Here is a 22,842-nt window from a genome sequence, read left to right as displayed (position 1 = left end):
TATGAAAATTGCTGGAAGGAATTTAAAGTGAAAAAGAATTTGAGCCTGGTGGGGAAAAAATAAGACTTCTTGGAGATAAAAAACAATGCCTTTGTAATCTATAAAAGGAGAAAGACATTCTGAAATGGGAAAGGTGTTGAAATAGAGTAAATTAGGGACAAAATATGAACAGTGACAAGCAAACCAAAATGCCTGCAAAGCTGGAGGTAATGAAATGACAGGCATAAAATACAGAAGATTTGAAGGAAAAATATGATGGAATGTGTCAGTTAATGGTAATTTAAAAGACTATGCATCCAACTAAACTGAGAGAGAACTGGTAAGGCAGCTATTTGTAAATTTATTACAGGTGTGTATAGATTTGCTAAAAGTGATCTTTGTTCAGTTTTCCCTAGTGACTCACAGTTGTGTAGAATAGATTTTGAGATAAACAGTGGTACTCTCAGGAATAGTCTACATTTCTAGGAGGTGAGGATGGACTCAATATGAGAAGTGCTTTTGTCTGAGGGAAACGTATGTGCTTTTAAAGTGCATCCCAAGAGAAACAGGTACAGTGAAAACCATCCTGCGCTGGAGAGCTGGATCAAAGGGGGAAGCAGAATTACAGATGTCAGGAACATTTTCACGTTTTTCCAATGCAAAAGTCTTCTTTGGGATTTTATGAGTTCATGACAAGACCACTTCAGATGTCTTGTGAAACCTCACAATATCAGATTGCACCTGAGCTGGAAACAAGCTGTTTCTGCTTACTTATAAGTAAGCAGAACTGACTATTCTATTCCAGTCACCTATATTTAAATTTTAACTTGGATGTGATCTAACCACGAGGGCTAAGCAAGTTGAAAATGAAGAGTTCACTTGATGAATATCCTTTCCCAATTCTAAATCTACAGGGCAAAAAGCACTGGAATTTATTTTGAGCCTGTCTGTATTACTATGTCTGTCAAAGATTTTTGCCTGAAATATTTTATCTTTTCGTTCATCACTTTCAAAATGTGTTCCATAGGGAATGAAAAATCTTTTGGGCATAGATGTTCACATTTGGAAAAAGAAAAGCAAGTGAATAGGCATTGCAGGATCTCTAAAAAATATTTATGCCAAAATATAAATGTGGTCAAGAAAGGAAGTGAGCTAAAAAAAGAAAAAAAAACTCATGAAGATATTCTTCTCTGAGAGTGTCAGAGGGGTTTATATTTAATTGAAAATTGTATATCCATATGATCCCGGAGGTAATACTAGCAGGATGTAAATGTTTACATCAATATGATATTTTAGAGTAACAGCTTTGTTTTGGTGGAACATTGACCTATGGGTTGAAGAAAAGACTACTTAGATATACAGGAGATTAATGAACAAATTAATCATTTTTATAGGGAGAAGTGAAAGATGGGATGTTTTATTATACTTAGCTTCATTGGATTTTAACCACATGTTCCAGAAATTTAAAAATATTGCAATGTAGCTTTTTTCCAGGTTACTAAGTTATAGATATGACCTTTTCATATTTTGAAATGTAATCTTAGTCTTGCACAGTATTTGGCTTTCTTCTTTGATTGAAATCCCAAGGTGGAATGAATGTACTGTGTGACTGAAAATAATCTGTTTAAGCCTGAAATTGCTGGAGGCGTGTTGGCATGCCCACTGCAGGGAAGCCCTGGAGATGGCCTTGATTTGAAGGCAGCTGTGTCAAAGTAGCTTTGCAGGGCAAGGACATGCCACAGACAGTTTGTAGTAGGTACCTGGTGCTCTTGGAGCCACCTTCTGCTGTGATGCTGTTTCAGCTCTCAGTGAGGGACAACTGTGAGTTTTGCTGGGGGAATAATTACAGTATTTTCACGCAGCCACTGATTTCAGTTGTGATGGTGTTTGTTTTATTCATCGTGAACGTTGATAAAGTGTGTGTTTGTACATATACTGTGTGTATACAGTATATTTATGCAAATATATTCCAAAGCTATTCTTGTCTTCTAGGACCAAAAGCTCACTGTTTTGGGATATGCTGAGCACTTCTGAATGAGTTTTAGGGCCTTGTACTACTGAAATTCCTTCTAATGTAAATATTTTGGTTTTTAGTAGAGAGATTTTTTTGTATTTTCTTGTGTAGGTTAGGATGAGAGGTAAATGTTGAATGGAGAAGTAGAATTCAAAGTTAAGATTAAATTTAATGCCAATTTGAGGACCATATTTTTTGGTATTTCTTCTTATAAGTTCCTTCACTAATTTTTCTGGAAAGCACATCTGAAGCATTTCACTATTTACCAGCTTAGTGGAGAAGAGTATAATTCTGTTCTAGGTTGTATCAGAATAAGTACTACACTTCTAGTGTCTTTATTTTCAAAAAATCAATGTGGATTTTTTTTTCCCGTGGGAGTGACATCACTTTGTGGCTCCAGATAACTTTTCAATTTCAGCAAGGAATGTCTCACCATTCTTTTTCAAAATAGTGCAAAGAGGTTTTGAAAAAGAAACACTTTTTTATCCAAATTTGGCAATACTTCACTCACTGGGTGAACACAAAGACCAGTTTCTATACAGAAATAAATGAAATCTAGCACTTGGATGTGTTTTTATTGCTTTTTTCCCCCCTCAGCCTTGACTTTGGCTCCTGCAACCTCCAAAAGAAGAAAAAAACTAAAATTCCAATGTAGATTGTCAGGAAAGGTTATACTGCAATGAAGAAATGACTGTACACCCTTACAAATTTTGTTTAGAATATGTTTTTCACAGTTTGTAGACCAGGTATTTGTCAGAAGAAAAAGTAAAATGCAGAAAAGAATGGTGGGACATATACCTAATACACAAAACCAGAGAAAAAATAAGATCCAGAAGCTCTTGTCAGCTAAAGTTGTATGACCCATACATCTGTGGAATGTGTATTTTAAAACCAAATACAGACAGTACATATGTAAAAAACACTTGTAAGGTTTGAACAGAACTGATACCCATTCTATGCAGAAGGATCATCTTTCTCCTCATCCATCTGAATTCTGATTTTTCCTTGTAGAATATATGCAGGAATGTTTCTGGGTGTTAAGTGGATGTCTAGGTATAACAAGAATTACAGAAATTAACAGCAAGTGGACATTCAGGGTTACAAGTAAGACTTCAGAAACCAAGATTTAAGTTATGGGGAGTCATCCTGAGTGCCAAATTTTTGTTTCTGTTAGTAAGTAGTGTCCTTTAGAGTGCAAATTGTCTTAATTAAATTTTCATCATCAGATTGGTTGTTCTTGTGTTTTCTTTTACCTGGACAATGCAATACCACTTCTGTAGAAGGTTGAGGTATGAAATAGATGATTGTTTTATTTGGAATTAAAGTAGGTATGTTTTCCTTATATAAAAGGTCTGAGTTCTCACTAGAATAATGACTCTGATCATTGATGGTTAGCTGTAGTTGCTATCTTCTAACTCCAGTTCTTCCTCCCAAAAAGCTGCTTCCTAGTGCTGCTCTTAGGTTAAAAAATATTAATTTGTATACTTAAAACAATGAAGTGTGCAAGTGGAGAATATTGGAGATTTTTTTTTTATTACTTTTAGGAGCAGGGAATTCAAAGGTTTCTTACCTGGTGTATTCCTGTTTGCCCAGATCCAGTGTGGGGCCTGAGAGCAGTGTACACCATAATCTGAGGACAGAAAAGCCTGGCAGCCTTGTTTCAGAGGTTGTGGGCCATGGACCTTGTGGAAGACATCTTCTCCTTTGCCAGCTCATCCGAGACTGCAGAGCAAGTCTAGCGGCCTGGCCAAGGGAGAGCCAGGGCACCAGAGCCCGCCAGGCTGAGCCAAGTCAGCAGCCAGGGCACCAGAGGGGCTGGGAACCCTGCTGTGGGCACAACTCACTGGCTGCAGAGCTGTTGCTTGCCCAGGGCTTGGATGTGGGATGTTGCAGACGCATATGCCCTGTGTTGTGCTGCCTGACACTCAGCACCTTTCATCCTTGCCCTCAGAGCCATCTTCCCCAGGGTGCCTGGTGGCCACGTGAGTCAGCAGTGGAGTAACAGCTGGGGACCAGCTCTGTTGCTACACCTCATTGTTGGGAGAGAGGTGTGGAGAGAAAGCTGTCATTGCATTTAACATAACCCCTGTGCTCTCAAATCTACCAAATGTAAGATGGCTGTTTGTTCTTCACAACTTTATTTTTGTTATTAGAAGACAGAGGCATATTAGTTAAAATGATGAATGACTTCTTAGCTAACTGTAGGTATTGATTGCTTTCACTTTGTGACAGGTCTGAAATGCACATACTTGAGAAAATCCAAGAAGACTTTATGCACTTGACAGGCTTGACTGAATCACAGAGATCTAAGAATTTGTTCAGGAAATTAGTTCAGCTTGACATGCATTGGAAAGAGCTGCTCTTTTCATTCATGTATACAGGGTAGGATTATTAACTGAAAAACAATATCAACAAAAAAATGCAGGAGGGGATTTGTGTGAGATAGTCCTGTTTTGCTGCAAGATGTGACAGAAGCAGAAGTGTGAATAAACTACATAGAAGGGCATGTTGAACGCAGTCTGGTAATCAGTTGTGTTATATCTGACACTTATCTTGTGAGTAGGGCTGAAAGTCAAGTGCCTGCAATCAGCAGAGCAGTGTAGATGCATTTCCATTATAAGTTAAGTAGTCTAATTGTATTTGGTTGACTTTGTTGTGATATTTGAAATTTATTAGGCCATTTCCTGGCAAGCAGAACATATTATGTGATGTCTTTAAAAGTGCACATATTTTTTAAGTTAAACAAGCGCAGGTGTGACTCTTACAGGACCTGTTAGTCCAGGCAAACCCTTGCTAACCTCTTCACCTTCTTCTTAAGATTTTAATCATGTGTTAAAAAAAAAGGAAAAAATAAATTTATTGGGAGGGCGTGTCCACTGGGGCATTTCCGGTTGAGCTTTCTTGTTTTTTTCCTTTCTCATAAGTTTTGTTTCTTTTCCTGCCCATATCAATCTCCTGGAAATTCTTCTGGCCACCTCTGCATTTGGTGTTGCTCTTTCGCCTTCTCAGTACACATTGGAAGAGCTAATTCTATGAACAGTATTTGTAGACCATAATGATGGCAAGATTTAGAAATAACCAAATTCCTTAGAGGAAAGATTCTTTACCTGACCATAATACTATGTTAGAGGTCAACTGACAACCCCTGCTTACTTGTGGGTTTTGGTTTTTGTTGTTTTTTGTTTCGACTGTTTGTTTTAGTACAGGCTAAGATGCTCGCTTATGCTTGTTATTGCATAAGGGGTTGTGGTCATTTGCAAAATTCTGTTTATACTGTGTTGGAAAATTAATAATTTATTTTTAATTGCTATATCTTTCCTTTTTTTGTTGCAGCAGAAGCTTTTTTAGCGAATAAAGTATAACTGAATCCATTAGATCAAATTTCGTGCATTTTCTCATCCATTAAATTAGTCACATTAGGTGAGATGTAGCAGGTTCTTTGTAAGGGACCTGATGCTATCTCCAGGTGAAGTTTAAAGGTAATAAGAAATGCATGGGAGTATCTGACAGTGACTTCAAAATTCCTTTAATAAAGCCTATGACGTCAATAAAATATGGAGAAGGACAAAAATATACCAGGGAAATTGCCTTTCTTCTTAAAATGTTCTAAAATACACAAATCGTCCATTTATGAATACATGAATCTGACTATAAAGGATTTAAGAGTTAATGCTTTAGATCATGCTGATTTAGACTTAGTATGCCATGTAGCATGATCCAGAGATGTTATAAATACAAAGGAATTTTTTTTTTTGGTCCAGGAGGGGAAAGAGGTATTGGAAGAGAAAGCAATGTTTTCATTAGCAGCTTTACTGTTCAGCTCTCTCACAGGCATTCTATGTCTACTTTTCATTTGAAGATGAATGGATAATTCGTTCATTGAATGGCACCAGGAGGGAGTCTCCTTATTCAAATAATATGACTGAAGTGTCAGTTTGACAAAAACTCCAGTTTTGAGTGGTGCTTAGATTTTTGTGTATGTGTTTGTTACTGCAGCATCGTTAAGCCTTGGGGACAAAGGATACGAAGGAAATATTGAAGTATTGAAGCTTCTGAGGTTCTTGGGGGAATTTGGTGCTTTGTGGCAACACGTCTGCTTGTTGTGTTACAAAAGAAAGATGGAATATGTGTTGGTGACTTGACACGAATGATTCCAGTAAATCCTGGCATCTCTTGGAAAATTGCCAAGAGATACACCAAGGCCAGGTATCCTTGCAGTGTATTAAGGTTATTGCACCTAACTGTCTCACAGAAGAGTGTGAAAACTCTAGAAAAGACTTCTCTGATTTTTGTGGTATTGATTAATTTAAATTCAGTTCCAGAAAGTTTTAATTACTCTGCTTTGGAAATTTGTGTCTCACCTGTTGCCCCTGGGACTGTGTGGTACTTCAGTGTGTTTGGGACTAAAATTGCACCTGCTCCGTTTTCAAACTCTGAACTCGTTGTATTTTGGTGAATAACATGTAGAACAAACAAAGTCTGCCTTCAAAGTGTATTTGCTTGAGCTTCTAATCTAAACTGAGAAATATATCCTCCTCTACAAGAATGTGGTCAAGGTTGTGTCATTGCTCAACCTTGAAGATGCCAGCTTTCCCTAGCTGGCAAAGTGAAGATTTCATGCTTGTTTCTAACTCTGAATCGTCCTCAGGAATTGCACCTTAAAATTGAAAACCTCTTGTACGTATACAAGATTTTAGATTCTGTTTCTAGAAATCCAACAGTTGCTAGTTTTTTTCTGTCTCAAGGGCTGGCTTTTCAGGTAGGAAGGTAAAGAATGCTGTAGGAAAACATCTACTTATATCTGAAATGTTTATAAATTACTTTTCTCCTGGTAGTAAGTATGAATACCTACAAAATATTGTGACAACATAGGGATCTTTATGCGGTACAAATGAAAATATTTTTACTTGATTTTAATGAACTGCTCATAATGTACTTCTTACTATTTGACCAATACAGCTGTCTAAATTCCGCAAATGCATATAAGAGTCCTGAGATAATGCGTCAGCTCTTACTTTTAACAATCCAAACATAGTAAAACTTTGATATATCAGCAAAATACCTTTCTCACTTGTGGGACCTGAGGGAAAGGGGAGGTTGGTTTTTGCTATAGCTTCAAAATCTGACTGATTTTTATTCACATGAAGTAAATATCTTTACTTACCTATTTGATTTAATGTGAAAGCACACAAGATTTGCTCTGTGTACTTTCACATTAAATGCCTATTTACTGTCTAAAAATGTGCAGAACTTCAGTGATGTTTTCTGAAGTCATATAGCTAAATTAAGGCAGTATCAGAAAACAGTACTACAAGGCAGGAGGTGCTTTTACCCTTTAGATTGTAATGTATAGGTAGGTCTGGTAGTTCTCCTTCTAGTTTTCATTGGATTTTTATACTTCACCTATGAATTTTTATTTTGTTCTCATTGTCCACTGATCAGAAGTGTTTTCTTAGAATAGAAATTCCTGGTGACATGTCAACTTTGGACTGTGTTATAAAGATAAAATTTGATGTCACAGCCGCAGGTTCACTGCAAGGTCTTGTTTAAGACAGATAGTGATGCTTGCTTGCTTAAGACAAGGCTCAGTAAATAGATTAGCTAGCTGTATTGCACAGCTCTAATTATAATATTATCTACAAAATCAAACTCCTCAGAGTTACAGCTACATGACAAAAGCACATTTGATACTTTTCCTGTTGGTTCAAAATGGCCCCAGAGATACTGAGTGACAGAAGTAAAGGGTTGTGACTATAGCTTTGAACATAACTATGTACAATTTCTTCTTGCATTACAGTGCATTTCAGATGATTCTTGTTTTAAAGATATTTTTTGTGACTTGGAATATTTGGAAATTGCTAGTTAAGTAAAAAGGATAAATACAAAACTTGATCTGTATTTATAACCCTTTTTCTTTCTTTTTTTTTCTTTCTAAACAGGAATGAAAATCTGCACAGGTGCTCTCAGTGCAAGGTTGCTAAATACTGTGGTAGATCTTGTCAGGTAAGATAAAAATAACAGCTGTAAAGGGCTTAAAAAATAGGCATTTGAAAACTTTGTTTTTTACAGAGTCTCCATACCTTTTGCATGTTGAATACCTCTACACTGTAATTTATTTGTAGTTTTGGACAGGGTGGGTAAAAATGCTGGCTTGTTTTATTAGAGTATTTTTAAAGTTACAAATGAGAGATTCTGATAAGTAAAAAAGACAAAAATAAGTTGAAATGTGTGGTGTTTGACTGTAATTGGTGAGAGGGAGAGGAATAATTCCTAAGCTTGTCTGTAGACTGGAATCTCAATTTTGCAGTAAAACAATTTGCATTTCAGGGGTACTTTTTATAATGCAAGTTCTATATTCCAGTTTTTTAAGAGGAAATACGGGTCAAGTATCTGTTGAGAAGAGAAGGTGTTAAGGAAAACTTCTTCTCTGAGGAGATTTTCAAGAAGTAAAGTGGTCCATGGCAGGAGGACAAGGGACAACAGGCTTAAGTTGAAAGACCAGAGGTTCACATGGGATATAAGGAAAAGCTCTTGACAGCCAAGAGATTTCCAGGGTGTTTGTGTGATCTCTGTGTTTGAGGGTTTGGAGACCCTACTGGATAAAGCCCTGAGTTGGGTCTGACCCCAGAGCTGACCCTGCTTCGCAACTAGAGCTCTCCATAGATCCATTCAGCCTGACTTATCCTGTGAGTCTATCCTATGAAATACTTTTCAAAGGTGAAAAGTTCTCAAAGGCCTAAAATCTCAACTTTTATATTTGACATGATATAGAGGATTGCCTTATAGAACACTGGAAGTTTTAAATGGTTCCTCGTAGTTTTGCACTGTGAATTTCCTTTTTTTTTCTTTTTTTTTTTTTTGTGGGAGGGTGAGGGTTGGTAGTGGTTTTTTTTTGTTTTTTTTTTTTTTTTTTGGGGGGGGGTGTATGTAATTTATTTTCCTTTTCCTAAACAGAGAAAAATGAAGAAAAGAAGCTACTGGTCAAAGTAGACTAGCAATAATACTCTATAACTTTAAGTTAAGTCTTCGACATTCCAATGATCATGGAATGAAAGCATCATAGAATGGTTAGTGTTGGAAGGGACCTTAAAGATCATCTAGTTCCATGGGCAGACACCTTCCACTAGATCAGGTTGCTTGAAGCATTGCTCAAAGCATGCCATTCAACCTGGCATCAAACACTTCCAGGGATGAAGCATCCACAGCTTCTTTGAACAACCTGTTCCAGTGCCTTACCACCCTCACAGTAAAGAAGTTCTTCCTAATGTCTAAGCTAAGTATACTCTCCATTTGAAGCCATCCCCCCTTGTCCCTCCACTACATGCCCTTGTAAACAGTCCCTTTTGCAGACCCCCCGTTCAGGTACTGGAAGGCTGCTGCGAGGTCTCAGCCTGTCTCCATAGGACAGGTGGTCCAACTCTCTGGTCATCTTTGTAGCCCTCCTCTGGACTTGCTCCATGTTCTTCTTGTGTTGAGGGCCCCAGAGCAGAGGCAGTACTCCAGGTGGGGTCTCACCAGAGTGGAGCAGAGGGGCAGAATCCCTTGCCCTGCTTTGGATGCAGCCCAGGACATGTTTGGTTCTCTGGGCTGTGAGTGCCCATTGCTGGGTCATGTTGAGCTTCTTGACAACCAATACCCCCAAGTTTTTCTCCTCAGGGCTGATCTTGTCACATATCATGTGCTTCTATAAACAATTCTGCTTAAATTAGTCTGTAGTGTTCTCAAGATCCCACAAATCCCTCCTTTTGGGGGTTAAAACATATGGGGAGGGAAAAAAGGAAGATCTGTCATTTTGATTCATCATATGGCAAATGTGTGCAACGTACATTAGGTGCTTACTGTACCATCAATAATAATGCCACAGGTAGATTTATTATGGGAGATCATAAGGAAAACATGGCTGTAAAGACTGTAAAAGACCAGAGTATTTGCAAGGTAAGTTTAAAACATGTTTTCTGGGAGAGTCATTGGTAAAGGTTCTGTTAGCAGGTCTTGAATATGAAATGAGACTGCTGACACTGACCTGCAAAAGCAAATCTGCAAGGTGTAATGCAGTGTTCAACTTAGGTGTAGAGGTAATGGAGGTAGGAACTGGAGCTTCCTCTTTGAGAAGCACAACTGTGTGAACATTCTTTGAGGATTCACAAGGGATAGCCTGAAGCCATCTTGAGAGTCTTTGCTTTGTGCTGCCAGCTCTGGGGTTCACGTGCTTGAAGCCATCCATAGTTGTAGGCAGGGATTTCAGTGAGACAGGCTTCTGCTGCTAAAAGTAATCTGCACTTAACACGCTGTGTATTGGCAGTTACATAATTTCTTGAACTGTTTATATAAATAAATTAATATTTAATTAATATATGTATATCCTGTGGTATTAGGTAGCGATAGAGAATAACAGGAAAAAAATTATTTTGTAGTCAAAGCAGTGAATTTATTGGGATTGATGACTTGAAACAGGTGATGCAGATAAAACTGAGACCAGCCAGATCTCTCTGCTCTTGAGAGCTGTCCTCTGATTCATATTTGTTCTAATAAGCCAGCTAAACCATCATGCTGCTCCAGTTTTATAGCAGCTGTTAGGAAAGCTAAACCAAATGCTTTGTGCCCTACTTAGCCTCAGTAGCTTAAGTGCAATTCATTAATATGTGCACTTCTAATTGAACTAATTGGTCAACAAATAAACAGCAGGGTATTGATGAAACTGCATTTTGCACATTTAAAAAAGTGAATATTGGCAAAACAGGACTATTTTAGTTTTTTAAATACAGATAACTTTGAAGTGCAAATTATGCAGTTGAATTTGCAGTTCACACTTAGTTGCAGAAGGATTTAATTATTTTTGGATGTGTGATACTGCAACTCAAAACACTTAGGCTTAAAACTTGTAATTTTCCTGGAGTTTTGTAATTAATACATTGTATGAAAATAGAATTAACAAAAAATCTGACTTTAAAAAGTTTAATCTCAGTAGGTGTACTGGGTCTAGAATAATGGTGGATTTTGTGAAAAAAACTTCAATGTAAATACAACAGGGGATTTATATTTCAGAGTGTACTAAAATGAGCCATTTTTAAGCTGCAGATATCTTATAAACATCTTCATTTATTTTAAAATGTCAAGTGATCCAAAAAGACTATCTTCAGGCTAACCTTAAGGAGAAGAAATAGTCTTTGAAAATCTCTCTCTTTTTGTAACTTACAGTGAGAATAGTTATCTTTTAAGGGAATATGTATGCAGAGCCGGTAGTCCTGAAAAAAAACTATAAACAAATCAGAATACCTGTTTTTTTACAAATCTCCACAATATCTATTTTAAAGATTATGAGTGAGTTGTTCCAAATTTAAAAAATCCCATTAGTTTTCTTTTTCAGGCTAGTTGAATCAAGCTGTTTTCACTTTTACCACTTTAATTTTATTTAAAAAGTATTAGAAATGTGAAACTGGAACTTATCACAAGAGATCCTTTGGGCTGACCTTTTGCAACTGCACTCTGATTTCAGGATCAAGTACGTATAGATTTTTTGCTTTTAATTTTTTTTCAGTCAGACCTCATTGGTTTTTGCCCCTATTTGGCATTTCCCTGTTGCAGCCCCTTTTCCACTTGTTGATGCCTAATTTCATGGGTTGCCTGCCTTTTAGCAATGTTATGTTGGCTGGGTGTCTCTCCAAAGGTAGGATTATCCCATCTGGTGCTCCTCATAATCACTGTTGTTATCACCCCTGGCTATGTTTATTTATGTGGTGTATCCCATAAATTGGAGACCAGTGATATAGATGATAATCCCTGAAAAATGGAACAGCAATTTCAGGCAGAATTCTGAATGTGATAATATCAAACATTATTGAACTAATGCAATAAAAGTAAAAAGACATTCTGGGAAAATTTAAACAGTCATTTGGAAATTACAGATTATTTGCTTTTAACAAACCAAAACCTTCGTCTTTAACAGCTTTTTATTAGCACATTAATCTGCAGGAAGCATCATTTTTTGTGATCTTGCATAGAAGACAAGGGAAACCTTTGTTTCATCAACATTGCTTTAGGATCTTTGTACATTCAGGCTCCAAAGGGAGACAGCAATAGCTTATGTCTGTGAAAGAATGGATGTGCATTGGCAAGATCACTCAGCTGAAAATGTGCAAGACATTGCAGGCATTTGTGAGGGGTCTTTGGCAGCAGGAGGTGATCCTGGCTTGTGCAGGGAGGTGTTGGAGTTGGTCTGGTGCTGGTTCAGTGGGCAGACTCTCAAGCTGCCACCAGTAAAGAGCTCTATGCTTCAGAATCTCTGTGGCCAGGTGGGTGCTGACCATTTTCCCTTGGATGAAGCCTGAGGATTTGCACTTGGGATGCATTGAGATTGAAGGAGAGACATGCTTTGGGAGAAGATAAACAGAAAGATATTCTTTCCAAGTTCCTAAGTGTAGTGAAACCTTGAGGAGGAGGGTTTTGCCCTGTATTGTTCACTTGCCTTTCTTTGCCTCCTTCTATTAGTGTTCATTTCTAACAGGGGAAAAGAAATCTTTGCAAAACTGGAAGACCTTCCCTGGCATGGAGGAGAAGGATCATACTAGGTGGCCATTTCTCTGCACTGCAATGTTTATACTTGTGCTGGATATAGGATATAAAAATCTTTACTGAAAGCCAGGGTACACAGAATTAAGAAAACTCTCCCACCAGAAACATAGGACTAACATAAGTCCAACCAATAAGTATTGTTAGAGACTGACTTTAACAGTAGGTCTCTCCAGGGTCACAAATCTTTGTTTTCATATTGTTCTGTAATTTGTATCCATGTTGTATGGATAGTAAGAAGAAATATTGTTGAATTTCATTATATTAATGCATTTGGAGCTTTCCTCTCTCTCCCTGACCATTTGGGAATAAGTGACTGGCAATCCCCATTCTATTCTAGCTCCTTCTGCAGAGGAATCAGTGATTCCTTTTTAGCATCAGTTTTGGCCAAAGTGCTTTTTCATGAAAGGTGTGTGTTTGAACTACTCTTATCACATGGGAATGCTCACAAAGAAACATGGCATATGATCCTATGTGGTCCAGAATATTTCATCTCATTAGAGCTATATTGGTTGGGTAAGTTATTAATCATTTCGATGTCACCTCTAGCATGTTTAAAATTCTGTGCAACATTTATGTAGAAGAAAAAATTTGACAGTAAAGGCTTACTCCTAGGAACACTTTTAGTTTAAGTTGGATAAAAATGCCAATATAATTATATTACACAGAACAATGTCTGGACATTTACAAGCATGACTTTGTTTTTTCTAGACAAGGATAATTCTATTCAGCACTAAATACTTAACTTTTATTTGCCAGACAGCATGTGACACTAACTGTATTTGGATTAATGCCTTCTTGGTGTAATTTTTTCTCCTTGTAGAGTTATGGGTAAAAGAAATGAAATTACAAATCTCTCATGTATCTGAAAGAAATAAAAAGTTCCATTTATTTATTACATGTAAGCCACAGGGGAAAAAATCCTGAATTAAATATAATAAATTCTACTGGTGCTGAAACCTAGTTACCTGAAACAATTCCCTCACTTAAATGCAGCTTAGGAAAAAATTGTGTGATTGCCTTTGGAATCTTTATAACTTGCATGTCAGTATCTCCAGGTCTGATGTGCCCTTACACATAGCTCTGCCATTTTATCTTTTTTTTTAATTGCTGAACATGTACCTAACATTAGACAATCATTTTCTCTGTGACACTCACCTAGCAGAAACTGGTCTTCTGGGTTCATGTTTTTTTCCCTTACTCAAATTTGTAAGAAAATGTCACCTTCAGGAGACCTTGGTTCTGAGTACTTGTCATTATAGCAATTTTTGTCGTGCCCTGTTCTTTTAATTTGCTTTTAAAACTATTTGAAACAGCTGTGTAGCTTCAAACATGAACTGTGAATATGCAAATAAAATGTATAAATATGTAGTATGTTAGATTTTTTTGTATATTATAAGCAGAATTTTCTGCTTGTAGAGACAGAAGACAGGAAGAAAAAGTGATCAAAAATTTTCTTCCAACATATTTCTTTAGCTGAAGACTCATTCTTGCTGCTTTTCTGCACTAATCTTGGGGCAACAATGAATGGTAGAGGAAAAAAGAGATATTTCAATATTTCCTTTATCTTATCATCCCAACTCTTCCCTGCTATGGAAGTGTTAGTCTGCCTCTGCTATTCTAATCAAAGCAAAATTTCAGGTTTGGGTAATATATGTAAATAAAATATTTTTGGTTCTGTCTTCTGTTTTGGTATCAGTGACCACTCCTGGTCTGAACTGTGAAAAATACCACTACCAGTCCTTCCAGCTGTGGGCATTGATATCTCATCAGCTCAGGGATATTTGGGGACAGTTTTTGCAGGACAGAACACTTGACCACTGCATTAGACCAGCTGCATTTAGTGCAGTGAATGGAGGCCTCTGCAGTCTTGACTGCTGAGTGAACACGTGCCTAGAGTTTTGTGTGTGTTGGATAGCATCCTCTCTAGCATCCTCCAATGATATGAAGTAAGCAGCTACATACTGTTGCTGCTTCATGCCACAACAAATGAGAATTAGTGCATATTGTTTGGAGCATGTTTCTGTGCATATATAACTATAGATAATTATATATATAATATGTATGTATGTATAAAAAATGTAGGATACAGGTTATGTAAAATAAAATGCACTTAATTTTCTTATTCTTCCTCTTTAATATATCCCAATAGAAAGAAGCTTGGCTGGACCACAAGCAGGAATGCAAGTGTCTTAAGAGCATTGAGCCCAATTTTCCTCCAGACTCTGTCAGACTTGCTGGAAGGATTGTTTTTAAACTAGTAAGTGATATTCTTTTAGATTGATTCAGCGCAGCAAATTCTGATAAATGCTTTTTCACTCTACATTTTTAATGCAATTATGAACTACAAGGCTGAAGTGAGTGGGAGTGCTGAAAAAAATTAGACTGCAAATTGCATTACAAGTTTACTGATTAATTTGCAGAAAGGCTGAAAGGATCAAGAAATTCCAAAACAGACATAACTAAGCTCGAGGGATGTGTTTATTGACTTTCTTTTCCTATGGCTATGTGGTAGCATTCTAAGCTTATTCCTGCCTGGAAGAAAAACATGGAGAGACACTGTTTACCCTTCAATACTACTGAAGTTATTGGTGCTCTTCTGTTAACCTGATGGAGACCTCATTAGGTGTTGTTTGAATGAGTGGTAAGGGCAGAAGCACTGGTAGCTAGCCCTTTCTTTAGAGGGCATAGTGCCATGCTTTCCATGTTGGGTTCTCTTAATCTCAATTACCTTTTTCAACGTTTGACTTTTTCTAAACTCTCTTGGAAGTCCTGGGTGTTTGACAATCCCACAGTTTGATTACTTTATATGGACTAAATTTTCTGACAGTTCAAGCAGCTTATAAATGTGTGGGATTGTAAATCATATTTTTTGCTGAACCTGCTATGATGCTGTCTGTGTTGGATAAAAGTGCAGGCCTTTGTTGTGGCTGATGTGATTTCACACTTATTTTATACATTGTTGTGAAGAGTTTGTGCATGATACTTTTTAAAGGGCAAATATGTACCTAGCAATACTGTGCATTAATTATAGTCATATGAACTCTGAAACTACAAACCTCATAATCTGATTTCAATTATGTTCTAAAGGGCTAAAGTACGTTACTAAAGGTAAGCTGCCAAAGCATTAAAAAAATTCAAAATGAGTAGAAAGTCTTATAACAACAAAGAAATTAAGTTTTTTAGAATAGTTCATGTAAAGTCCTGGATTTATGTTGATGCTGTTGGCCTTACCTGATTATCTGATGCATTTATCACACAGAATAATCAGTCATGTAGAGTGTTTGCAGGATAAAACTATGCTATGTGAGTGTTAATTATCTGTTTTTGCTCTACAGCTCAGACAATCAGTATGCCCTTCTGAGAAACTCTACTCTTTTTCCGATCTTCAGTCAAGTAAGTAATTGCCAGCCAGATTTCAGGAAGCTCTTCCCAGGTCTGCTTTATGAAAGGGCCATCTGATTTTCTTGCAGCTTGCCTTCTGAAGGTTTGCTCTGTGGAATAACAGAATCAAAGATAAAAACCTCTGTGGAAAAGAAGAGTTATTTCAAAGATAAAAGGAAAAACATGCCTGTTTTCTTGAAGCAAAACCTTCCTGATATTTTTGCTTTAGTATTTTTATTTTTGCATTTTACAATGAAAATCTTGCTTGCTCATTTTTTAATTGACCCAGTGTCTGCCTTACTACATACAGTGTGAATATTTCTACATACATATACAATAGTACATATATTTTACTAGGGTTTTACTTTTTTAATACTTATGTGCTATTGCATAAAGCTTCAAAATAGACTCCAGAAATAGGAAAGTTAAATTTAAAAGGGATATGTATATATTTTTCTTGTACATAACCTTTCAATAGAGAAAAAAGATGAAATTGTGCAGTTACTACTTTTGTGGCTTCAGAAGTTTGTACTGTTTGGGTAGAAAAAGATGCTCATTACAATCTCTCAGCAGAGCAAATGTTAAAATAGGAAACTTTTTTTTTTCATATTTTGTGGCATCTTGCAGACTTTGAAGGAAATAGACTCTTGGTTCATTTTTGCATCTTGCTTAGAGGGATTTGCTGGACAGTAATGTGAATATATTGATTTACAATGTTTTAGTATTATTCAGAGTTTTGGCTACAAACCAGTTTGATCAATTGGTACAGTTAGAAATAAAACCTGTAGAAACATAAAAAATGCAACACATAATATTAATTTTACTTCTGAACACCCTGACATTCTGCTGCCTTGTCCCAAAGTGCAAGGACAAAATACCTTAACAAGGCAGCAAATTAAAATGGATAGATTTCAGTTATTTAAAACACAGTGATTTTCTGCAATAGATATTCTCAATTCATGTAACAAAGGTTTATGGAAAACAGATGCTTCAAATTAAGTTAAAATTATGTAGACTATGGACTTTTATGCTTCATTACACTGCTAGGATCCAAGGAAAGAGTCTTTATTATACCAATGGCTGATTGAAGAGTGCTGCAGGAGGAACTGGACAGGAAGAGTCTCCCTTTAAAAATTAAATATTGATCACTTATACAGCAGTTGTCTCTAGTGTAGGCAAAGATTGTTTTGTAACTGATTGTTCCATACAAACTGGTTTCTCAGTACCCTTCAGGAGATGTTCTCAGCTTTCTTGACTTGACTGGAGACAAGGGGAATAGTGTGATAAGTTGTCTGGAGGGAAGCTTGGTGTTGAACAGGCGTGAGCTGCAATGAATAAAGGGTACAAAAGTCTGTAGAGTGGCCAGAAGCTTCTGCTAAAATTCTAATTGTGAAGGAAATGGTGATATGGCCTGTGATACAGATGGGATGACTGTCCTCTCACTGATACGGAAATAATTGGCACATAGCCAGTTAGTTTAGGAGAAGACAAATGAGAGATCCACATGTAGTGTTTCATCTGTACTTACTCTGAGTCTTAATAACAATTCCTGTGGAATCTTCTTAACTCCACAGCACCAAGAGTTTAGGACATTAACACATTAACTGAACTTGATACTTCAGGCCACATAACCAATGGCCTATGCATAATCTTATGTAAAGGTTTTGGCTGCCTCTTTACTTGTGTTTTCCTGGCTTCCTTGTTAGAGTGAATAGATGGTCCCTATGGTTTTGGAGTTAAAAAAATCTGAAAGTGTTTTAGGTTGGTGTGAGAACTTCTGGTGGCTGTGATGTTTTTTTTGCTGCCTCTGTATGCTCCAAAAGCTTCAGTTATTTCATAACAATTTCCCTGTTTGCTGCACAGTTTATGAATGGTGTTGATAAAGCTTTTGTTTCTTTGTGTACATAGTGGAATCTCTAGGAAAATCAGAAATGCATTTTCATTAGAGGCTTACGTATATAGGAGAAAAGATTTCTTTGAATAGAACCATATGAACTATAAATACAGGCTGTAATCCAAAATAAAAGTATTCTCAGGGAGCATTTTTGTAACAGAAGATAATGTTTCAACACTAATTAGAAATGTGACAGAATTCTCATTGGTACTCTTTCAATCTTTTTTTTTTGGGTTCCCCCCCCCCCCGCTTCTAATTCCAAAATATCTTATTTTTGAAAATTGTTCTTGACACTATGCTGTCTCATTTTGCTTTACACTATTACTTTTCAACATTACTTTATACTGTTGGTTGATTTTTAGTGCAGGATACATATAAACTGAATGGAAGTGTATAAAGTTTTGTACACTTTTTGAATAGTTATCTGCTAAAATGTATAATACATAAAAAATCACAAAGCATGTGGAGGCATCCAGCCCTTTATGAAGTTCTTTTCCAATCTCCATAGTTCCTTGAAATTCCTTTATATATTCTGAAACTCAGATTAAGTAGAAGGGGTCTCTCTGAGCATTGTTACTTTTGCTAGTTTTCATTTATCTTAAGACAATTCCTTCCTTCCTTAGTTCTCTGAGCTATCTGTATGTTACAGCAATTCAGAAATCATCTTTGTTTTTACTTACCAGGACTCAGTATTCAGAAAACAGTTTGTGTGCTGTATTATGGGGCACATATCTTGCTACTTTAATTGTGTAAGAATCAGAGTTACTTAACTAAATCCCCACACCTTATTTAGATTTTTTTTCTAGGCCTTTTGTTACATTTTGTTTCCCACATCAGGTTTCTTAAATGAGTGAAAAAAGTTTCTTAAAAACAAAAATTGAAAACATACACAAATTTAATTTCATTTTGCTTTTGGCCTTTTAAAAATGTGCTTGGAAAACCAGGTCTTGATAATTTTCCATTAAGGTTCCCATGGGATTTTTTTTCTGGATCATTAGCTCTGATGTCCTGGACGGATTCCAGTGTGGATAATTGCATTCTGCTTCCATCTCTATCAGTTCTCCCTGAAGTTCCAGTTGGTTTTCATATTCATGTTCACATCTGTCCTAAGCTAGTGTCCATTTGTAACACGCTTCTTATATGATTTCACTTCTTTAGTCTAGGGTTGTTATATTTGCCAACAGTGAAACAAACCATGCCTTCCTCTCTTTGTTATAATATATTTTGTAATGTATTGTAGATAGTTTAAGGTAAATCACATGTTGTCTTGATTAATTACATTTGAAGGAAAAGGTATTTTTGTTTCCAAAGGAATATTTTATAAGAAAATGCAAGTGTGTGTTTATAATTTTTCTTTTATATTTTTAAAACTTGCTTGTTTCAGTCATCTAAAAGTTTGCTGCTTGTCTTGAAGACACAGTTCTCATAGATACTATATTTTTCTGTACCAGAGATTTTACATTATGAAAAACATACGTGTCTGGATTTCTAACACATTCATTCATGCTTACAAAATCACCTGCAAACATCCACACTGTTAATTGCACTTGGATAGTGCTGTGAGCATCTATAGATGTTTATAATGAAATAACAATTCACCATTATGCAGAGATAAAATTGATTCGTAGTGCATCATAAATCTCTGCCTTTTGTTATAGACTGGTGTTTGAATCTGTTCTGCTTTACATTCTCCATTTTGTACTAACTGGTAGGAAAAAGAAAATGTGAAGCAGGTAGTCAGGCAGTGAACTTGCTAGAGCAGGAGCAGTTCCACTTCCAGTGTTATCAGAGACCTGATGCATGCATAATCACTTAATTAGAAAATGAGGCACTGTGATTCTTTCTGCTTCAGGATTTGTATCTGAAAAACATGAATAGTGGTACTTTATAATAAAGTGATATTTACTTATTATTTTTTCATATTCATTGTTTACCAGTTCCTCTGTATGAAACTCCTTTTGTTCATAAATGCTTTTCTCTTTCATCTGTTAGCATAAAGTGTTTCTGACACATCTATGGAGAATGCAGTATAAAAGTATGTACTGCTGCATAAAGTTCCAAACATATTTCTAGTGTGGTTGATGTTACAAACCCAGATGCCTAATTTTTGTATGTAATGTCTTACATCTGCTTACACATCTGCTTTATCTATTGGCTTTTGATCTTTAACTTGCTGTCACATTCATATGATTTGGCAGTAGCAACCTGATAAACTCTACTGTGTGTTGATAGGTAACTGTCATGAAAAATGAGAAATGGCTGCCCTCTGTCAAAACTGCCCTCTGTCAAGATTAATTCCTGGACTGGAAATATCTAGACTGCATGGCTGCCATTGGATGTTTTCAAAATGTTGGTGAAATGTTCTGTTTATGACATGGTCTACTTTTTTTCCATTTCCCAATAAGACACTGAACGACTAAGTGAAGAAATGAAAGATGGCCTCAGGCACCTTGCACAGACTTTGCAACTGTATTTGAAAACTGAGATACAGGATGAGTCTCAATTGCCACCTGCAATTGACTTTTTTCAGATCTTCACAAAAGTAAGTGTTAAAATCTGGTTTCTTGACAACTCATAAATTATCTTTTCCTCATGTTCACGATTTATTTCTGAGTGGGAGTTCAGTAGATACATTCAGAATGTGATATATGACAAAGTGAATTGAAACTATTTTTTTATTCAGTCCGTATTTAAGCAGAATTATAACTTTAATATAATTGCAACATTTCAAAATTAAAGCAGTAGCCAGAGGATATTTTTTCTTTTCCTTTTTAAAAATTATCATGTTAAAGTTGTTGGGTGAGAAAAAAGCCAAGAAAGTTCAAGTATAATTGAGTCAATCATCCTGAGTAATTTTTTCACAGTAATGAAGAGCATACTCTTCAGCCTAACATTTTTCTGCAAAGTGAAATATATTTGCAGATATCCTTCCATCCCACTTTGTCATTTAGAGGTATATGCTAGTGTTTGTGATAGTACTGTATCCTACAAGCTGCTTTTTTCTAGAGGTCTTGTGGATTATTTATTGCTAAAGGTGACATATAAAGTATTTAAAATTTAATTCCACAGTATGTAAAATGTTTATTGTGTTACTAACTAAATATTGTTCGCTTTTGGTATAGATATTTTATTACTTTCAATTCAGGAAGGTAGATTCAAACAATGATAGCAGAAATATTTAAATGAAGAGTACTCATAGTTTTAACTCCATTTAATTTTTTGATTTCTAATTGATTGATAAATTCTGCCATAAGATTTATCTTATTTATCTTTTGGTTATTTTAGTGTGTATTCTTATGAAGTAAGTCGAAGTAGAACATTGTTTTTTCTGCTATAAATAAGGAAAGAACCTCTTGAGGAGAAATTAAATAAAAATTCTGTAAATGTTTTTTTAACATTTAAAATAAGTCTTTGCACAGTTAAAAACCCTTTTTTTTTTCCTGTGGACAGGAACAGGAGCAATTTAATCAACTGTGTTGTTTTTCTGGATTGTTTTTTATTGGTGGTTAGACTGCTGTGATGCAAAATTGCAATTTTACCTGAAAAATCACACAGTCTGAAATAGACCCAGTCCAAAGGGTGCATAGATAAAACCCTTTACCATCTCATCTCCAATCAAGCTGTTTTATTGTCTTGTGTTGGCATGCTGGTTTGGCCTAAGCTTTGTCAGTGGCATTTCACATGAAACATGCACGTTGTGTTATCTGGTGTAGAGAGTTTGTGCAGCTGAAGATAAAACTGATTATCAGAAGATGATCACTGCCTACTCAGTTTGAACTGAGTTGCATCTTGTAAGAAGTTCTTTCCAAATGTTTTTGCCTTCTATGTAATAATAAGCTTAAGACGGAGAATGGCCAGGTGGCTTTCAGAAACAGTGTGATGACTGCTAAACACATTGGAACAGTGGTGAAGAAAGTGCAGAATGTTTTTAATTTTTGTATGTACACACATGCACAAGCATGTGCACATATGCGCGCCTCCTCTCCACTCCCATGTATTTTACCATGGTGATGTAAGTGGCCATCAAGGGCAGAGTGAAAGCCAAGACTTCCCAGCTCCATATTTTGTAAACTGGAGAACTGGGAATGCTTCTGTTAATGACAACATTTATCCTACTGTAGCTTTGATGTCACAAAGATATTTTTTATAAGTTGACTGTGACTTTTTCCCCACTATGTTGAATGTATGGAAAAGTGCTCTTTTTAGTTGTTGTTTTTGGTTGGGGATTTTTTTGTCTATTAAACTAGGGCTCATTTCCTTCTTTTGCTGGTTTTGCTTAGTCTGTGTGATAGTCTGCTCTGGGAAAATGGAGAGCAAATGACATAGACCTGTCATGTGTACACATACTTGATATTATTAATACTGAAAAGAACTGGCAGAAGGGATAGAGAATTTGACTGGACAGGTGAGTGGTTGGGAGAAAAGAGCAGTCAACAGCCATGTGCTTTACATGAGTAAAATTGGTATCTTTTTCAGAGTTCAGTCAAGCACAACTGTCAAGCTTTTTGTAAGACCTTGTCACTTTCTAATTTTCCACTGGCATTTTACGGCTTTCCCAATTTGGTTTTCAAATGAGTTTGTTATGAGTGTGATATTGTATTAAAATATTAATTTAGTATTTCCCTATCCCTAGGGAGGTAGCAGCAGACATTTTCTGCCATTCCCATGGAATGTTCTTTGGAAGATAAGCTGCATGTCCATGAATTTTTTTTTTTTTTAAGCTGAGTATGGATGCTTATTCTCAGCAGGTAAAATTTAAGACTTTGGAACTGTAAAGTCTCTGATAAGACTTTGGCACTCTCTTCTCTGTAGTGTAACTCTAAAGAAGACCAGCTGTGATGACTTCCCTGTGTGGTCAATAGAATAAAGAAATACTACAGATACATAACTTCAAGATGTAATCTTGTTTTCCCAATCGCTTCCAACATTCCTTTCAAGTTCAGTAGGTGCTTATTCGAACATTGAACTTTTTTGGATCAGTTCTTTCATTGCATGCCACAAA

The 22,842-nt window shown here is 36.3% G+C and overlaps 1 protein-coding gene across 2 annotated transcripts in view; it reads left to right on the top strand.

Annotated features, from left to right (window-relative positions):
• The window catches only part of SMYD3 (SET and MYND domain containing 3), a 377,228-nt gene that overhangs the window by 34,651 nt on the left and 319,735 nt on the right, over window positions 1-22,842 (top strand). For both annotated transcript variants that reach the window (XM_064414707.1, XM_064414708.1), the window contains exons 2-5: window positions 7,933-7,996; window positions 14,715-14,822; window positions 15,901-15,958; window positions 20,246-20,382. In XM_064414707.1, the coding sequence (XP_064270777.1) occupies window positions 7,933-7,996; window positions 14,715-14,822; window positions 15,901-15,958; window positions 20,246-20,382 (367 nt within the window). The remainder of the gene's footprint in view (window positions 1-7,932; window positions 7,997-14,714; window positions 14,823-15,900; window positions 15,959-20,245; window positions 20,383-22,842) is intronic.

The sequence above is a fragment of the Passer domesticus genome, chromosome 3 (genome assembly GCF_036417665.1).
Source record: "Passer domesticus isolate bPasDom1 chromosome 3, bPasDom1.hap1, whole genome shotgun sequence".
In the NCBI taxonomy this organism is placed as follows: Eukaryota; Metazoa; Chordata; class Aves; order Passeriformes; family Passeridae; genus Passer; species Passer domesticus.
This window is presented reverse-complemented; position numbering and strand designations above follow the sequence as displayed.